Raw genomic sequence first — 13,618 nt, forward strand, 5'->3', positions numbered from 1 at the left:
CCTCTCGTTCCCTGCTGCCTATTCAACTCAGCAGCACTAAAACAGGACCAAGGCAACCTGACCACATTGGCTACTGCTCTGAAGGGGGGTGGGTGCAGGGGGCACTGGGCAGGGGGCATGTGGGATGAGGCGATGAGGCATCGGCCCTTTATGCTTCCTTCTCATCTCTCCCCCTCTTCTGTGCGTGGGAGGGAGGAGGCAGAGGCAGTGGGCAGCCTTCCCCGCCAGCCTCATGCAGAGCACCAGGTCAGGGCCACCATTGTTACAGCACACAACTCGCTGACAGCCTCGTCTGCTGCCTCCGTGTGCTCATACCACGCGCAAGGCCATGATACCAGTGTCTGGGTGGGGGAAGTTGTGTCAACTGGCCAGGTGCATTGTGGGCAAGGTCACCTTCCTCTGCACCATCCGAGATTGACTGCTGCTGGAGGAGGACTGGAAGGATGGAGCAGGCAGGTGGGGAGAATTATCTCCCCTGCTGCACCCGCACACCCCCCCCCCCAGCCACAGAAAGGTGGGCTGCTCCTTCCTCTGCAACGCTTTGCATGTCTAATTCCCAGCTCTGCCTTCGTAGTGCTTTGCTTCATCGCCTGAGATCCGGGCACCCAGCCCTTCCATCCATGGAGCTATACATGGCTCTCCCCGGCTCTGCTCCTTTGGGGAGTGCAGCTGGCTCTTTGGAATTTGAACCCCCACCTCTTGCTGCAGGGCGCACGTCGCCCCCTACATGTCACTCAGCCTCCAGTGCTTAGTAAAACCTGCTCTGGAGACAACACGGGGCCTCATTCCCCTCTCACGCCAGCCTCGACCGGGGGCTGCCCCATCGACTTCAGAGACGCTAGATCAATGTAAAGCTGGGGGGAGTGAGGGGAGAATCAGGCTGCCCTCCTCCTCTGTCCGGTCTGGCACTGGCAGGCACTCAGCAGGCCTGGGCCTGGGAGCGTGCTGGGCGCTGCAGTCTCTGAGATAGAATGCCCTGTCAGCTGAGCTAATGCTGCTCTGGAAATGGTACATTTCCATGGCAGGCGACTGATACTCCAGCTCCCATGTGAGGGATTAATATCCCACCTCCTGCAACATTACATGCTCGCCCCCGGGGCGACCACTCGCAGCACAATCTTTGGGTTTGCACCCCTTGTCAGGGCGTAGCCTCACCTGGGGCAGCTGCTGCATTACAGCGAGCCCGGTAAGGCAGGAGAGATCTAGGGAGAGAGCCGTCTACACACACAGCCCATAACCCTACTGCCTGTCTGTATACACACACCCGCCCCATCGCTAGGCTGTATGCACACACTTGCATTGCCCCTCCCATGCCCCACCAACCTGCAGGCATCTGCACACACACCCTTTCCATACTTCTCACTGTGTGCCTGTACACACATGCACCATCCCATACACCTTGCTGCTTGCCTGTACAGACACATGCTCCCTGGCCACTGCCAGCCAGGACACACACGCTGTCCTGCACACCCCTCCACTGGCCTGCACATACACACCCTTCCATACAGTCCATCGTTGGCCTGTACACACACACCCTGTCCTGCACGCTGCTGCCAGCCTGTACAAACACCCTCAGATGCCCTCTTGCTGCCTGCTGTTTTTGGGTCTTCACACGTAAATAACTGATTGATCCAGCCTCCCTGGTTCCCTGTGTTTCCCTCAGCTCCAGTGTCCTTAAGCTTCAGACTTTCAGAGCTGTGGATCTCAGTTTGCAGCAGCCCTCCTCTTAGGGGCCATTTACCTGTCCATCATGTCCTGCTTCCACAGACCCAAGGTGTCTCGAGTTGGGCGCCCCACAGTGTGAGGCCCCTAAAAGCAGGGGGCAGTTTTGAAAATGTCCCTAGGTGCTGAGCACCCTCAGCTCCCATTCACTCTATTGGAAACCAGACTCTTCCCCTTCCCCTGCCTCAGTTTCCCCATCTGTAAAATGGGGGTGATAGATAAGTGGGCAGGCAGGCAGGGGTGTGTGTTTATAAAGCACTTTGGGATTGTGACATTCCTAGTCACCCTTCTTGGTCAGCGCCTTTCTCTTCAGGCCTCTCCACACACAGGGCCCTGTCTTGCTCATTTACAGGCATCAGCAGATTCCTAGGTCAGGTGGTTGTCCTTACCCTGGAAAGTCACTGAGATCAGGTGTCTGGGTGTTTGTGGGCTACCCATAAACCCTGGAGGACTCCACTGGTCCCAGGACTGGAAGGAGAAGTCTCAGCCAATCCCAGACTGGGTGGGCTTTGATGTCTAGCACTCAAGCTGTCTTTTTATAGATCAGTTTGTAATTTCTGTGCCTACTTTCTTCCCTGCTGTCAGCAGACGTGCAAGGAGCTGGGGGCTCTCAGGTGGCTGCGGGGTATAGAATCTGCTTGTGCCGCCTGCATATACATTCCTGCTCTGTGGTGTCTATTCTCCCCAGATAACAATCTGGAAGGATCTTTTGATAAATCCCATTGATATTCTGTCCTGATGCAAGCAGGGAGCGACAGTGCCATGGAGCAGGGAGTGCACTCTGGGGCAGGGACTGCATCTCCCTTGCGTTCGGAAAGCGTCTAACGCCTGGCGGGTACTACTACAGTATAAGTGGCTCCTGCCTTCTCCATCTCTGGCCGTCAGGGGCTCCCTTCTTGTCCAAGCTCACCGCTCACCCGCTAACCCAAGGAGCAGAAACTAGTCTGGGCAGCTGAACTCAGGCGTCCTACCCAGCAGGCCAGTCACTAGCCATGGGCCCCTGCAGGATCCACAATCTCCATCTCCCTGACAGGTTTATAGGTTACTATGTCTTGGAGCCACCCGGGGAACAAGGCAGATGGCAGAGGGGTGGGGCAGCAGGGCCTGAACCCCTGAAGCCACAAGTTTGGGGCCAAAGAATTTACCACCTTAAAAAAAATGCACATAAAGAGCGAGGAATGCCTGGTGAACTCATCATGGAGCAGCTGGGCTCTGAGTCCACCAGCTCAGAGATTTTTGTGCTAGGACTCCTGCCAGAGGCACAAGGCGTCACTGCGGGCTGGGGCAGTGAATACAGGAGCCACTAACCAGTGTGGAGAGGGGCTTATTAATATGAAAACAAACTTGTGCCTCTGTCATCCATCCATCTATTCATCCATCCCCCCCTCCATCCATCTATCCATCCCTCTATCCCTCCATCTGTCTATCGCTCCCTCCATCCATCCATCCCTCTATCCCTCCATCCATCTGTCTATCCCTCCCTCCCACCCTCTATCTATCCATCCATCCTTCCAACCATTTATCTATCCATCCCTCCATCTATCCATCCCTCCATCCATCTATCCATTTCTCCCTTGGACCTAGTTTGTGTGTCTGTCTGGCCAAATATTTTGCCCATCCTTTGGTGCCTTGGGCATCAGTGCTGGTGTCAATCAAACAAAGAGACCAGGTGGGAAGGAAGCACACACCCCTCTCCAGTCCTATTCCAGCCCCTTCAGCATCCGTCTCTGGAGATTCCCACACCTTAACCTCCACAGTCTAAAGCCCGGCAGCCTTTGGCAGCCTTCCTGGAGCTGAGATGGGGATCTCTCCGTTCAGCGTCTGTTGATGTCATGTCTAGGCAGGCCACAGGGGTTGCTGCTTGTGATATGAGATGCTCCATTCCCCCCCCCCCCACCCCAGGAGCTGAACGGAACCTGGGGTCACCCCACAGCAGTGCAGAGCACTGACCTACAGGGCCCCACACCTGAGCTCTTCTAATGAGTCAGCCTATGTAAGACGCTGGGTGACCACATGTCCAGAGATCTGCCTGACGCATGGTAACCCCCCTGCAGGTGCTGCCCAGCACCGTCATCAGCTCCAATGGGCCGGGAGACGATAAGCTGTTCCGGAGCCAGAGCGCCGACGTCGAGATAACAACGGAGAAGGAGCGGCTGAAGAAGATGCTCTCCGAAGGGTGAGGCAAGGGCCTAGCTGGGGCTTTCAGGTCCCAGCCCAGCTGCTCAGGGCACTCTCAGGTCCAGTCCCCAGCAGGGAAGGGGGATCCCAGCATTTCCCATCCAGGGAGGAATTAACTCTTCCTGTCTCCCTGGTCCCCGGCTAACACTGTTGCTCCCACAGACTCAGGGTACAACCCCGGGACCCCCACCACCTCAAGCCTAGTGCTCAGGGCAGGACCCTTTTCTGTTCTCCTTCTGGCTGCATGCTGCCCCTAAAAACCCACTGCTGCCTTACATGAGGACATAAGAACTGCCATGCTGGGACAGACCCATGGTCCATCTAGCCCAGTATCCTGTCTTCTGACAGGTTTCAGAGTAGCAGCCGTGTTAGTCTGTATTCGCAAAAAGAACAGGAGTACTTGTGGCACCTTAGAGACTAACAAATTAATTTGAGCATAAGCTTTTGTGAGCTACAGCTCACTTCATTGGTTTGTTAGTCTCTAAGGTGCCACAAGTCCTCCTTTTCTTTTTGTCTTCTGACAGTGGCTGGTGCCAGGTGCTTCAGAGGGAATGGACAGAACAGGGCAATTATCGGGTGATCCATCCCCTGTCGTCCAGTCCCAGCTTCTGGCAGTCGGAGCCCCCATCCATACATCCCTCCCCATTCCCCCACCAGGGGATCGCTGCAGCTCAGGGCTGAAGCATTTTGGCCAAGCAGCTTGTACACACAGTGGAGACGAAGGGAGGGCTCTACCCAGGTCCTTGGTCTGAGATGTCCGGTGTTCACACCTGTCTACCTGGCTCAGGGCTGGGCTGGTGGTAATTCTCCTGGGGATTCCAGGCAGATCCTGTCCCTTTCTCTTTTGAAGTCTTTGGGCTGGATTCTGCCCTGGGACTGCCTGGCGTGGGGGTGGGGAATGACAATGTTTGCATGTTAGGAGGTGTTTGAAGCTAAGTGTCATTTGACCCCCACAAAAGCCTCTGGGGTTTAGTTTGGTTCCATTTAGTCACTTTACTGCAACGCAAACTCAGAGCCAGAGCAGCTGGGTGGGTTCCAAGCCCCAGGCTGCAAAGCCCCTTCCTGGCAGCTCAGCCTCCTTGCCGTGGCTGCTAATCTGGCAGGGGGACATCCCCAGCTCCAGTGCCATGCAAGCATGTTGCTCCCGGACAGCTGAGGCATCCTGTCAGCTGCTCCTCTGCTATGGTGGGAGCCATGTGGATGGTTGCTCATCCCCTGCCCCCCTCCCGATTCCCAAAGCCAAACATGGCAATGGCAGGAAACATACACAGGCTCCGGCCTGGCACAAGTGTCTAGATTCAGGAAGTGAGATCGAGACCAGGTTGAAAGCAGCCTGGGCGGCCGTAGCAGCCCCATCCCTTCTGCCCTCTGGGAGCATGTGGTCACCACTGACCCGTGGATCAGGGAGAAGACCTGGGGGTCCTGTAGGTCAAAGCCCTGCCATAGAGATTAAAGACAAGACTCTCCATCTACAGGTCGTTTAACCCAGCCCTAGCTGGCGAGGGAGGCTTCTCCCCAGCCACATTCAATGGCACGTCCCAGGCGGAATGTCAAGGGGGAGGACAGTTAGGCAGGGCAGCAGTTTGCCCAGGAGGAGGCCATGTCCCTGTCGCCAGCAGACCTGCGCTTCTGACGGGAGCTTGCAGTGTTTGTCTTGTGTTGGAACTCACCATTGCTCAGCGCCGAAGCCATGGTTTCCAGGACGGCCTCCTTGGTGTTCTGAAGGACACCAAGGCTAGGCTAGAGCAGCCCCTGGATGGGCAGGGTCACGGTGGCCTGAGGTCCCATCCCGCGGGATTGGCTCTGATTAGGGCATGTCTGTGTTGGGCATTGGCTCTTCAGAAAGCTGCCCAATGGGGGAAGGGAGGCCTCTCTGCTGAAACACCCCCAGGGGAGGAGAGACCTCTCTCCCTGCCTCTCACTCCCAGCTTGTGGTTCCCTGCCCCCTCCTGCAGCTCGGTGCCCGAGGTTCAGTGGGAAGCTGAATTCTTCACCCTCCAGGACAACAACAACAAGCTGGTGGCTGCCCTTCAGGAAGCCAACGCCAGCGTGGAGCAGTGGAAGAAGCAGCTGGCCGCGTACCAGGAGGAGACAGAGACGCTGCAGCTGCGGGTGAGCACAAGGAATGGGGCAAGGCAGCACCCTGGTCTCAAATCTGCTTGTGGGCCACATGCTTTGGGTGTCAGTGGGAGATCGGCTGCAGATGAAGGGTTCTACCTGGGCGTCAGCGGGTTACGGCTGTTCCTATAATGGATCAGATCACTGGGCCATTTAGCCTGCTGTCCTGCCTCCTGTTTGCTGGTGATAGGTGAGGGCTCCAGAGAGTTAGATCCCCAAACTTCAGTCCCCTTCCTAAGAGCCCAGCAGGATGGGACCTCTCATCAGACTGGGGGGTCAGTGAGGACAGCAGCTTCAACAGCTGTTACTGAGCATACTCAGTACAAGCCAAGCAGTGACTCCGAGGGGACATGTGACCCCACATGCCCCCCCGCCCCACGTTGCCTCTGGACAGCATTTATTAAGGAGCCAAAGATAATGCTGCTGAGTGACAGCAGGTCCTGCTCCCCTGCCCTCCCTTCCTGCAGGATGGCTGGTACAGCAGGGTGGGGGTGGGGAGGAGAGCATGTGGGAGTGTTTCTCTCTCACTCCTGTTGCCTGAGGTTCCCCAGCTGCCACCCGTGATGAGTGAGGGCTGTGCTCCCCGTCACATTCACCTCCTGCCCCTAAGCCATGCACCTGGGCAGCTGTCTGGCCTGGCAACAGATGGGGTGAAAGACACTCACACTGCTAAAATTAGCTCAGAGCAGAACAGCAGCGGCGTTGATCCCGACAAACAGGCCCTTGTATCCAGCCTTTGGAGGAACAATAGGGTCTGTTGACCTAACTAGTGGGGGAGAGATCCCGCAGGCACACTGCGTCAGGGCGGAGGAGTGACAGTCCCACGGCAAGGCTTGCTGGGGAGAGGAGTTTTGGGAAGGCAGCTGCGGGAGTCTTTGCAGGATTTGGTTGGGAAGGGACTACAGAGCCCTTGCAAAGGCGTTGTGGAGTCTTTTCGCCTCTGGGCCAGTTTGGGTTACATGCAGGTCTGAAGGAAGCAGCCGTTGTTCCCAGGCAACGTAGGGCTGTTCAGTAGTCCCATTAGGTGATGCGTTGGTGGTTTCCAGCCCAATATCCAGTGAGCATCCCAAAGAGAGTCTCAAGGCCTGATGCTAATTCTCAGCAGAAACACCAAGGACTGAATAAGCCACAAAGAATGAACTTCCCTCTCGCCCCTAGAGGACGCCCTGCGAGGCGTGGCTGGGACACGTGGCAGAGGTGTGCGCACGTGGGTGGTGGGAGAGGGAAGTTTGCGTCGCCTGCCACAGCTGCTGTGGGGATTAACCAAGGGCCTCAGAACCAAGGGCCGCCGATCCCGCCCCCATCCCCCGATTGTTCAGTGTTCTGCCATCCAAAGGGATGGTCGTAGGTCTAATGAGACTGGCTGACCCCATAAACGGGAACTTGAAAGAACTGGGGAAAATATCAAGAGTCAAGAGTGTCCAGAGAGTTGCCCATTAATAAACCAGAGCATCTGCTGACTCACTGCAAGGCGCTCCCATCATGGGGTCAGGGGTGGCCTCCAGGGGCCCAGAGCTCTGAGGATCATGACAGCAGTGATCCTGGGAATCTGGCAGCTTATGATCACCAGCATCAAGCTAAGCCTGCTGCAGGCCCAGCCTAGCCCATGTCGCCTGGTGTATCCCACCACCGCACACGCCTCTACCGGAGCTCCCCTGTTGGAACCACACCAGCTGAGCTCAGTGCCGACAAGGTCGAGGGTTTTCATCCTAGGTGCGGGTCCTGGGATGAACTTTTCAAAGCGAATCCTCTGCCGGTTAATTATTAAAGCTTCTGTGCAGCATTTTTCAGAAGCGGAGAGCGCCTGGGCCAAGCCCTGCCCCTCGTTAAGACTGGTGTAAATCTGTGGTAACTCCAGTGACTGCAGCTGAGCCTCTGGCTCCACAGAGGCGGGACTGAGAGCAGAACCTGTCCCTCTGCACACATTGCAGGGCCGTGCGACTGATGTCAGCTGGCCCAGCTTTGCTGGAAGTGTGAGCCTGCAGGGGAAGGGGGAACGGGGCTATAGATAGAGCATGGTTCTGACGTTTGTTGGAGCTTGTGATCTGCACTGATGGGAGGGAGGGAATCTTTGTTCAGGGTCAGCCCGGCGGGAGCCACTGGACAAGATCTTGCTTCTGTGCAAAGTGAGACTGAGGATTCCAGCCACTAGGCAGGGGCTGAAGGGCCACCAGAAAGGCCCTGTGTCTCTGAGTCTGGGGGAGGGGAAAGTCTGGGAAGGGGGGGGAGCGGTACCTGGTTGGACTTGGAGTTTGGAGGGGGAGCAGAGGGACACTTGGGGGAAGAGGAGAGGGGAGATTCTGGTGGAAGAAGAGAGGGGTACTTGTGAGGAAGGGGAACCTCTGGGGAAGAGGCAATGAGTATCTGGGGGGGAGGGCCTTGGGGGGAGATGTACTTGGCAGGAGGGGAGGAGATCATGGCTGAGTTTTGCCTGGTTAGGGACTGTCACGTGCTCCTGACCCTTGGGTCCCTGGTGCCATTTGCTAACGTCCCAGCACAGACAGAGCAGCAAGAGAATCTTCCATGCCCAGCGCAGCTCTCCAAGGAGCGTGGGGTGCGGGCGGCTAGACATGGCTGCCGCCCCATGTTCCCTGCTGCGCGGCTATAGTGTTGGGGGTTCGTGGAAGCCTTTGGTCTGTAGAAGCTAAATACCAAGGTGACAGGCACTCCGAAATCCCATAGAGAGGTGGGGGCCAGCTCTGGAGAAGGGCTGGTAGCAGCGATAGCGAGTGAAGGGCCAGCCCATGGAAAACTGAAGCCTCAGATACCTTGTTCCTGGTGGGCGCTGGGGTGGAGTTTCCCAGCTTTACCAGCCCATGTTTACACACTGAGCGGAGAGGGACAGTGGGAAAGATCCTTCCCCTTTAAATATCCCCCCAGTCTGGCCAGGAGGGCTTTAGGACAGCGGTGCCAGATCCTCCAAGGAGCAGAGTCTGCAATTGTGGGGTGGGCATGTCCTAGTTAGAAGCCACGAGGTTCCCTCTCTTTGTGGCTGCTGGGGTCCGGGGGCTTCTGGGCAGGAATAATCACCTTGCTCATCACCTGGAAGGTTTGTCTCAACCTGCCTCAGTGCGCAAGCCCCTGCCCAGCCCCTTAGCTGCATCCCCAGGCCTGTGCGCCCAGCTGCGGCAGGCACGCAGCACCGTGACCCAATTCCCTCCTCCCTGCATATCTGTGTAGGTGGCTGAACTGGAGCTGCAGAGAGCCCACGATTCCTCCAGCGAGGGTAGCAAGGAGGAGCTGAACCAGACGCTGGAGGAGCTGGAGCTGCTGATCAAGGCTAAAGACGAGGTAACAGCAGTGGAGCAGATGAGAGCACAGAGCAGCGGCTGAATGACCGCAGTGCCCCAAGGGAGTGAATCTTGGCCTGTCGTTGCCACACCCCACAATGCTACCCTCTATCTCTCCCCTCCTCCCTGGCCTGTGGGACCCCCCTGGTCCGCTCCCGCCGCTCTCAGAGCGAGTTCTGTCCCGGGCCCAGGGAGAAGGGCATGGAGTCCTGTGTTCGTGCTCAGGTAATGACCCCCAGATGGGTGAGTGAGAACTCTGTTCTGTGGCACTGGGCCAGATCTTACTGGGCCAGCCCCAGCCTCCATAACGTTGGACGGTTTCCTGCCCTTTAGCAAACCCCTGCCGTTTCCCCCACTCCCTGTTGGCTTTGTGCCCATCACTCTACCTCTCTCCAGCGAACGTAGCAGCTGTTGGGGCTACACTTCGCTGGTTAGTCTGGGGAGCAGATGTCTGTCGGGGCCCTGGGGCCCCAAGATGCTTCCTGAAGCATGTTCTGCTTCCTCTGTGCAGAGTGGTGCGAAAAGCCCCTGCGTAAGGGAGGACAGTTTCCCAAGGAGAAGAGGGTCACAGGTCAGCACTGGAGGGGCCCCGTGTGGCCTCCTGGCCTGCTCACAAAAGAGGATTGAGGCTAAATAGGTGTGAAGCCTGAGAGTCCCCATGTGAAGGCTCCTGGTCCCAGGCCAGGGCATCAGACAGCCCCTGCCTCACCCCTCCCATGACAGCCTCTGGTGTAGCTGGTTCAGCTGCAGATGGCAGAGCCTGCCCCACATACCCGCCCCTCTCCTCAGCAGCTATGTTTAACCTCTGGCCTAGTTATTGCTTCTTGCTTTCACAGCATGTACATTAATGATTGAAAGCAGAGCTTTAATTACAGGGGCTGGGGGAAGGGAGATGTGGAGAGAGTCTCTGGGCTTTGTTCATTTGCACCTTCTTCCCTAGCTGTGCCAAGCGGGTGGGTGGGAGCGCTGGGGGATGCTCCTGGCAAGGGGTGGGGGTGGGAGTTTGTTCTGCAGATTGTTCAGTGTGTGTCTGGAGCGAGAGCTCCGTCTGCCCCCATCACCTGCTGAGAAGAAAGGGGAAAGGCCGTGGTGTGAGGGGTACGCGGGGAGGCCTTGCCCCTGGAGTCAAGCCGAGCCAGGAGTCTAAGATGCAGTGGGAGCAGGAGGAGGTGGCGTGCAAGCAGAGGGCAGGCGGAGGGGTTAATCTGCTCTTTGTTTTGTTAAGACCTAAGGCTCCCGGGCTAGTGGGGACCAGAGGAAAGGGTGGGCAATAGGCAGGCAGGATCAGGAGGGGGCGGCACAGACAAGGCCTGGGTGTGAGCACTGGAGCAGGACACTGTGGGTGCATCTACATCTCCAACCGTGGGAGACAGACTCACCCTAACAGGACTTGGTTGGGTGGCAGCTCATGCTCCTAGCCAGGCCCCAGGCTTGAGAGCCCAAGCTCCAGCCCCAGCTGCACCATCCGCACTGGGATTTCTAGTGGGCCAGTTCTGTTCCCCTTGCTGCAGTGTAGACGTGCCCTGTGGGGGTGGTCAGACAAGCAGCATGGGCTAAGCCAGGGGGGCTGGGGGTGGAGGGCCTGGAGCCAGGGAACCTGGCTTTGGCCATAGTCAGGGGAGGGTTGAGGGGGCTGCGTACCTGTATCCCCTGTGGTGGGGTGTTAGCACAACGTGGCATCGGTCTCCTGGCTTGGCATGGCCTATGACCGCGGAGGCTGCATCAGAAGCGATGGCTCAGGGAGCACGGGGCTGGCCCAGGCAGTGATTATTTTCCTTTCTGTGATTCAGGAAATTCAGCAGCTGAAGAGCCAGAAGAGCAGCCAGTGGGAGACGGAGGGGGAGCGCGAGGAAATGCTGCAGAAGCTGCAGGTGACAGAGGGGAGGTTGGCCGGGGAGATCCCATCTAGAATGGCAGGTCTGGGGACAGCACTCCACTGTCTGGACTGATCCATCGTGATGCACCATTAAAGACCAGGGGACGGCCGGCACCACCGTCCCAGCTACACCCCTCTCCCCTGTGCCCAAGAGGGTGCAGGTCTGGGGTTCTCACTCTGCTTCCAGCCGAACTAGGCTGGGCCCCCCCTTTCCTCTTTCTGCAGAGCTGCTGACAGGGGAATGATTTCCCCAGCCGTGGTCAGCAAGGGGACCCCATCCTGTGTGTTCCTGGGGTGCTGCTGGGCAACAGGATTGGGATGTACTTCCTTCTCCCCTCCCTCCCACGCCCCACAGAATGGCAGTCACACCCAGCACATGCACACACCCAGCGTGAACTGAGAAGATAACGAACCCTCTCTGCGTATCACATTTCCCCCAGAGCCTGATGCGTCCTGCTGGACATGCAGCTGGGGCGGGGCGGTGCCTTGTAACCCTCCATCCCCAGGCAGCCCTCACTGGCTGGGCCCCATTTTGGGCAGAGGATGCTCCTAGCCTGCGGGAAGGGGAGCTGGAGAGTCTCTTGCCAGCTGACCCCCTCGGGGGTGGAGCTCTGACTCCAGCGGGTTCACAGGGGAGGGCAGGCAAAGAGGGATGCAAGCTGCTCTGTACCCCTAGGCAGAAAGCAGATGGCAGCTCTCTCAATCCATCTATCCAGGCTCCGAGAGGGCTGCCTGCTTCTGCCCGTCAGGGACCACTGGGGCCTGGGACTCTGATACAGGCTCTGCTCACAACACAGGACTCTGGTTTTATGAGGCAAAGAATATATTCAAGCATCGTCCTGCACAGTGACCGGGTGCTGGGTGTGGTGTGGAGACAGACCGACGTGCTCTTATCCTAGGCCTGCAGCTCCAAGCCTGGACAGAGGCCAGGAGAAGAGAGTTTCTGCTGGGCCTGTGGACAGCTCTGGCATTGCATCTCCAGACGCTGGTCCAATTAGATGGCTGACGTGTGGAAGACCTGAGCTCCCAGACTCCTGCCACGTGCAGTGTGCAGCAGGGTGATGCTCAGACCACACAGGCCAGGGGGGTCAAGCCCAGGTACCAAGAGGTGAACTCCAGCCAAAGCTGCTGGGGCAAGTTCAGCAATGGGATCAATAAAGGAATGTGTTTTCCGTGCACGTGTGAGAAGGGCCGTGGCAGGGGATTGTCCACATGGGTATGTGATGAGTAGGGGTGAGGACATGGGCATCTGTGCTGGCGTAGGGGATAACCTCTCTGTGTGTGTCAGTGGAAGGGCACAGGTGTAAAGAACAGGCAGGGTGTGTGTGCGCACTGGTGTTCAGGTGCAGGGGTAGCTGCTGTGTGTGTGTGTTGGCTGGGGGGGGTGCAGTTAAGGTGGAGGGGTAGCTGCCGTGTGTGTGTTGGCTGGGGGGGTGTGTGGTTAAGGTGGAGGGGTAGCTGCTGTGTGTGTGTTGGCTGGGGGGGGTGCAGTTAAGGTGGAGGGGTAGCTGCCGTGTGTGTGTTGGCTGGGGGGGGTGCGGTTAAGGTGGAGGGGTAGCTGCCGTGTGTGTGTTGCTGGAGAGGGGTGCAGTTAAGGTGGAGGGGTAGCTGCCGTGTGTGTGTTGGCTGGGGGGGGTGCGGTTAAGGTGGAGGGGTAGCTGCCGTGTGTGTGTTGCTGGAGAGGGGTGCAGTTAAGGTGGAGGGGTAGCTGCCGTGTGTGTGTTGGCTGGGGGGGGTGCGGTTAAGGTGGAGGGGTAGCTGCCGTGTGTGTGTTGGCTGAGGGGGGTGCAGTTAAGGTGGAGGGGTAGCTGCCGTGTGTGTGTTGGCTGGGGGGGGTGCGGTTAAGGTGGAGGGGTAGCTGCCGTGTGTGTGTTGGCTGGGGGGGGGTGCAGTTAAGGTGGAGGGGTAGCTGCCGTGTGTGTGTTGGCTGGGGGGGGTGCGGTTAAGGTGGAGGGGTAGCTGCCGTGTGTTTGTTGCTGGAGAGGGGTGCAGTTAAGGTGGAGGGGTAGCTGCTGTGTGTGTGTTGGCTGGGGGGGTGCAGTTAAGGTGGAGGGGTAGCTGCCGTGTGTGTGTGTGTTGGCTGGGGGGGGTGCAGTTAAGGTGGAGGGGTAGCTGCTGTGTGTGTGTTGGCTGGAGGGGGATGCAGTTAAGGTGGAGGGGTAGCTGCCGTGTGTGTGTTGCTGGAGGGGGGTGCGGTTAAGGTGGAGGGGTAGCTGCCGTGTGTGTGTTGGCTGGGAGGGGGTGCGGTTAAGGTGGAGGGGTAGCTGCCGTGTGTGTGTGTGTGTGTGTGTGTGTGTGTGTTGGCTGGGGGGGGGTGCAGTTAAGGTGGAGGGGTAGCTGCCGTGTGTGTGTTGCTGGAGGGGGGTGAGGTTAAGGTGGAGGGGTAGCTGCTTCATTGTCCTTTTATTTACTGAGTCTTTGCATCCCTGGCCAG

General features: G+C 57.9%; 1 protein-coding gene across 3 annotated transcripts in view; it reads left to right on the plus strand.

Moving 5' to 3' along the window:
* Positions 1–13,618, plus strand: part of HOMER3 (homer scaffold protein 3) — a 38,977-nt gene that overhangs the window by 18,600 nt on the left and 6,759 nt on the right. For 2 of the 3 annotated variants that reach the window (XM_073323813.1, XM_073323815.1), the window contains 4 exons: positions 3,777–3,898; positions 5,856–6,012; positions 9,199–9,309; positions 11,099–11,179. In XM_073323813.1, the coding sequence (XP_073179914.1) occupies positions 3,777–3,898; positions 5,856–6,012; positions 9,199–9,309; positions 11,099–11,179 (471 nt within the window). Of the gene's footprint in view, positions 1–3,776; positions 3,899–5,855; positions 6,013–9,198; positions 9,310–11,098; positions 11,180–11,900; positions 12,342–13,618 lie in introns of those variants that run through there. The other variant, XM_073323814.1, reaches the window with a different exon arrangement.

The sequence above is a fragment of the Lepidochelys kempii genome, chromosome 25 (assembly GCF_965140265.1).
Source record: "Lepidochelys kempii isolate rLepKem1 chromosome 25, rLepKem1.hap2, whole genome shotgun sequence".
NCBI lineage: Eukaryota > Metazoa > Chordata > Testudines > Cheloniidae > Lepidochelys > Lepidochelys kempii.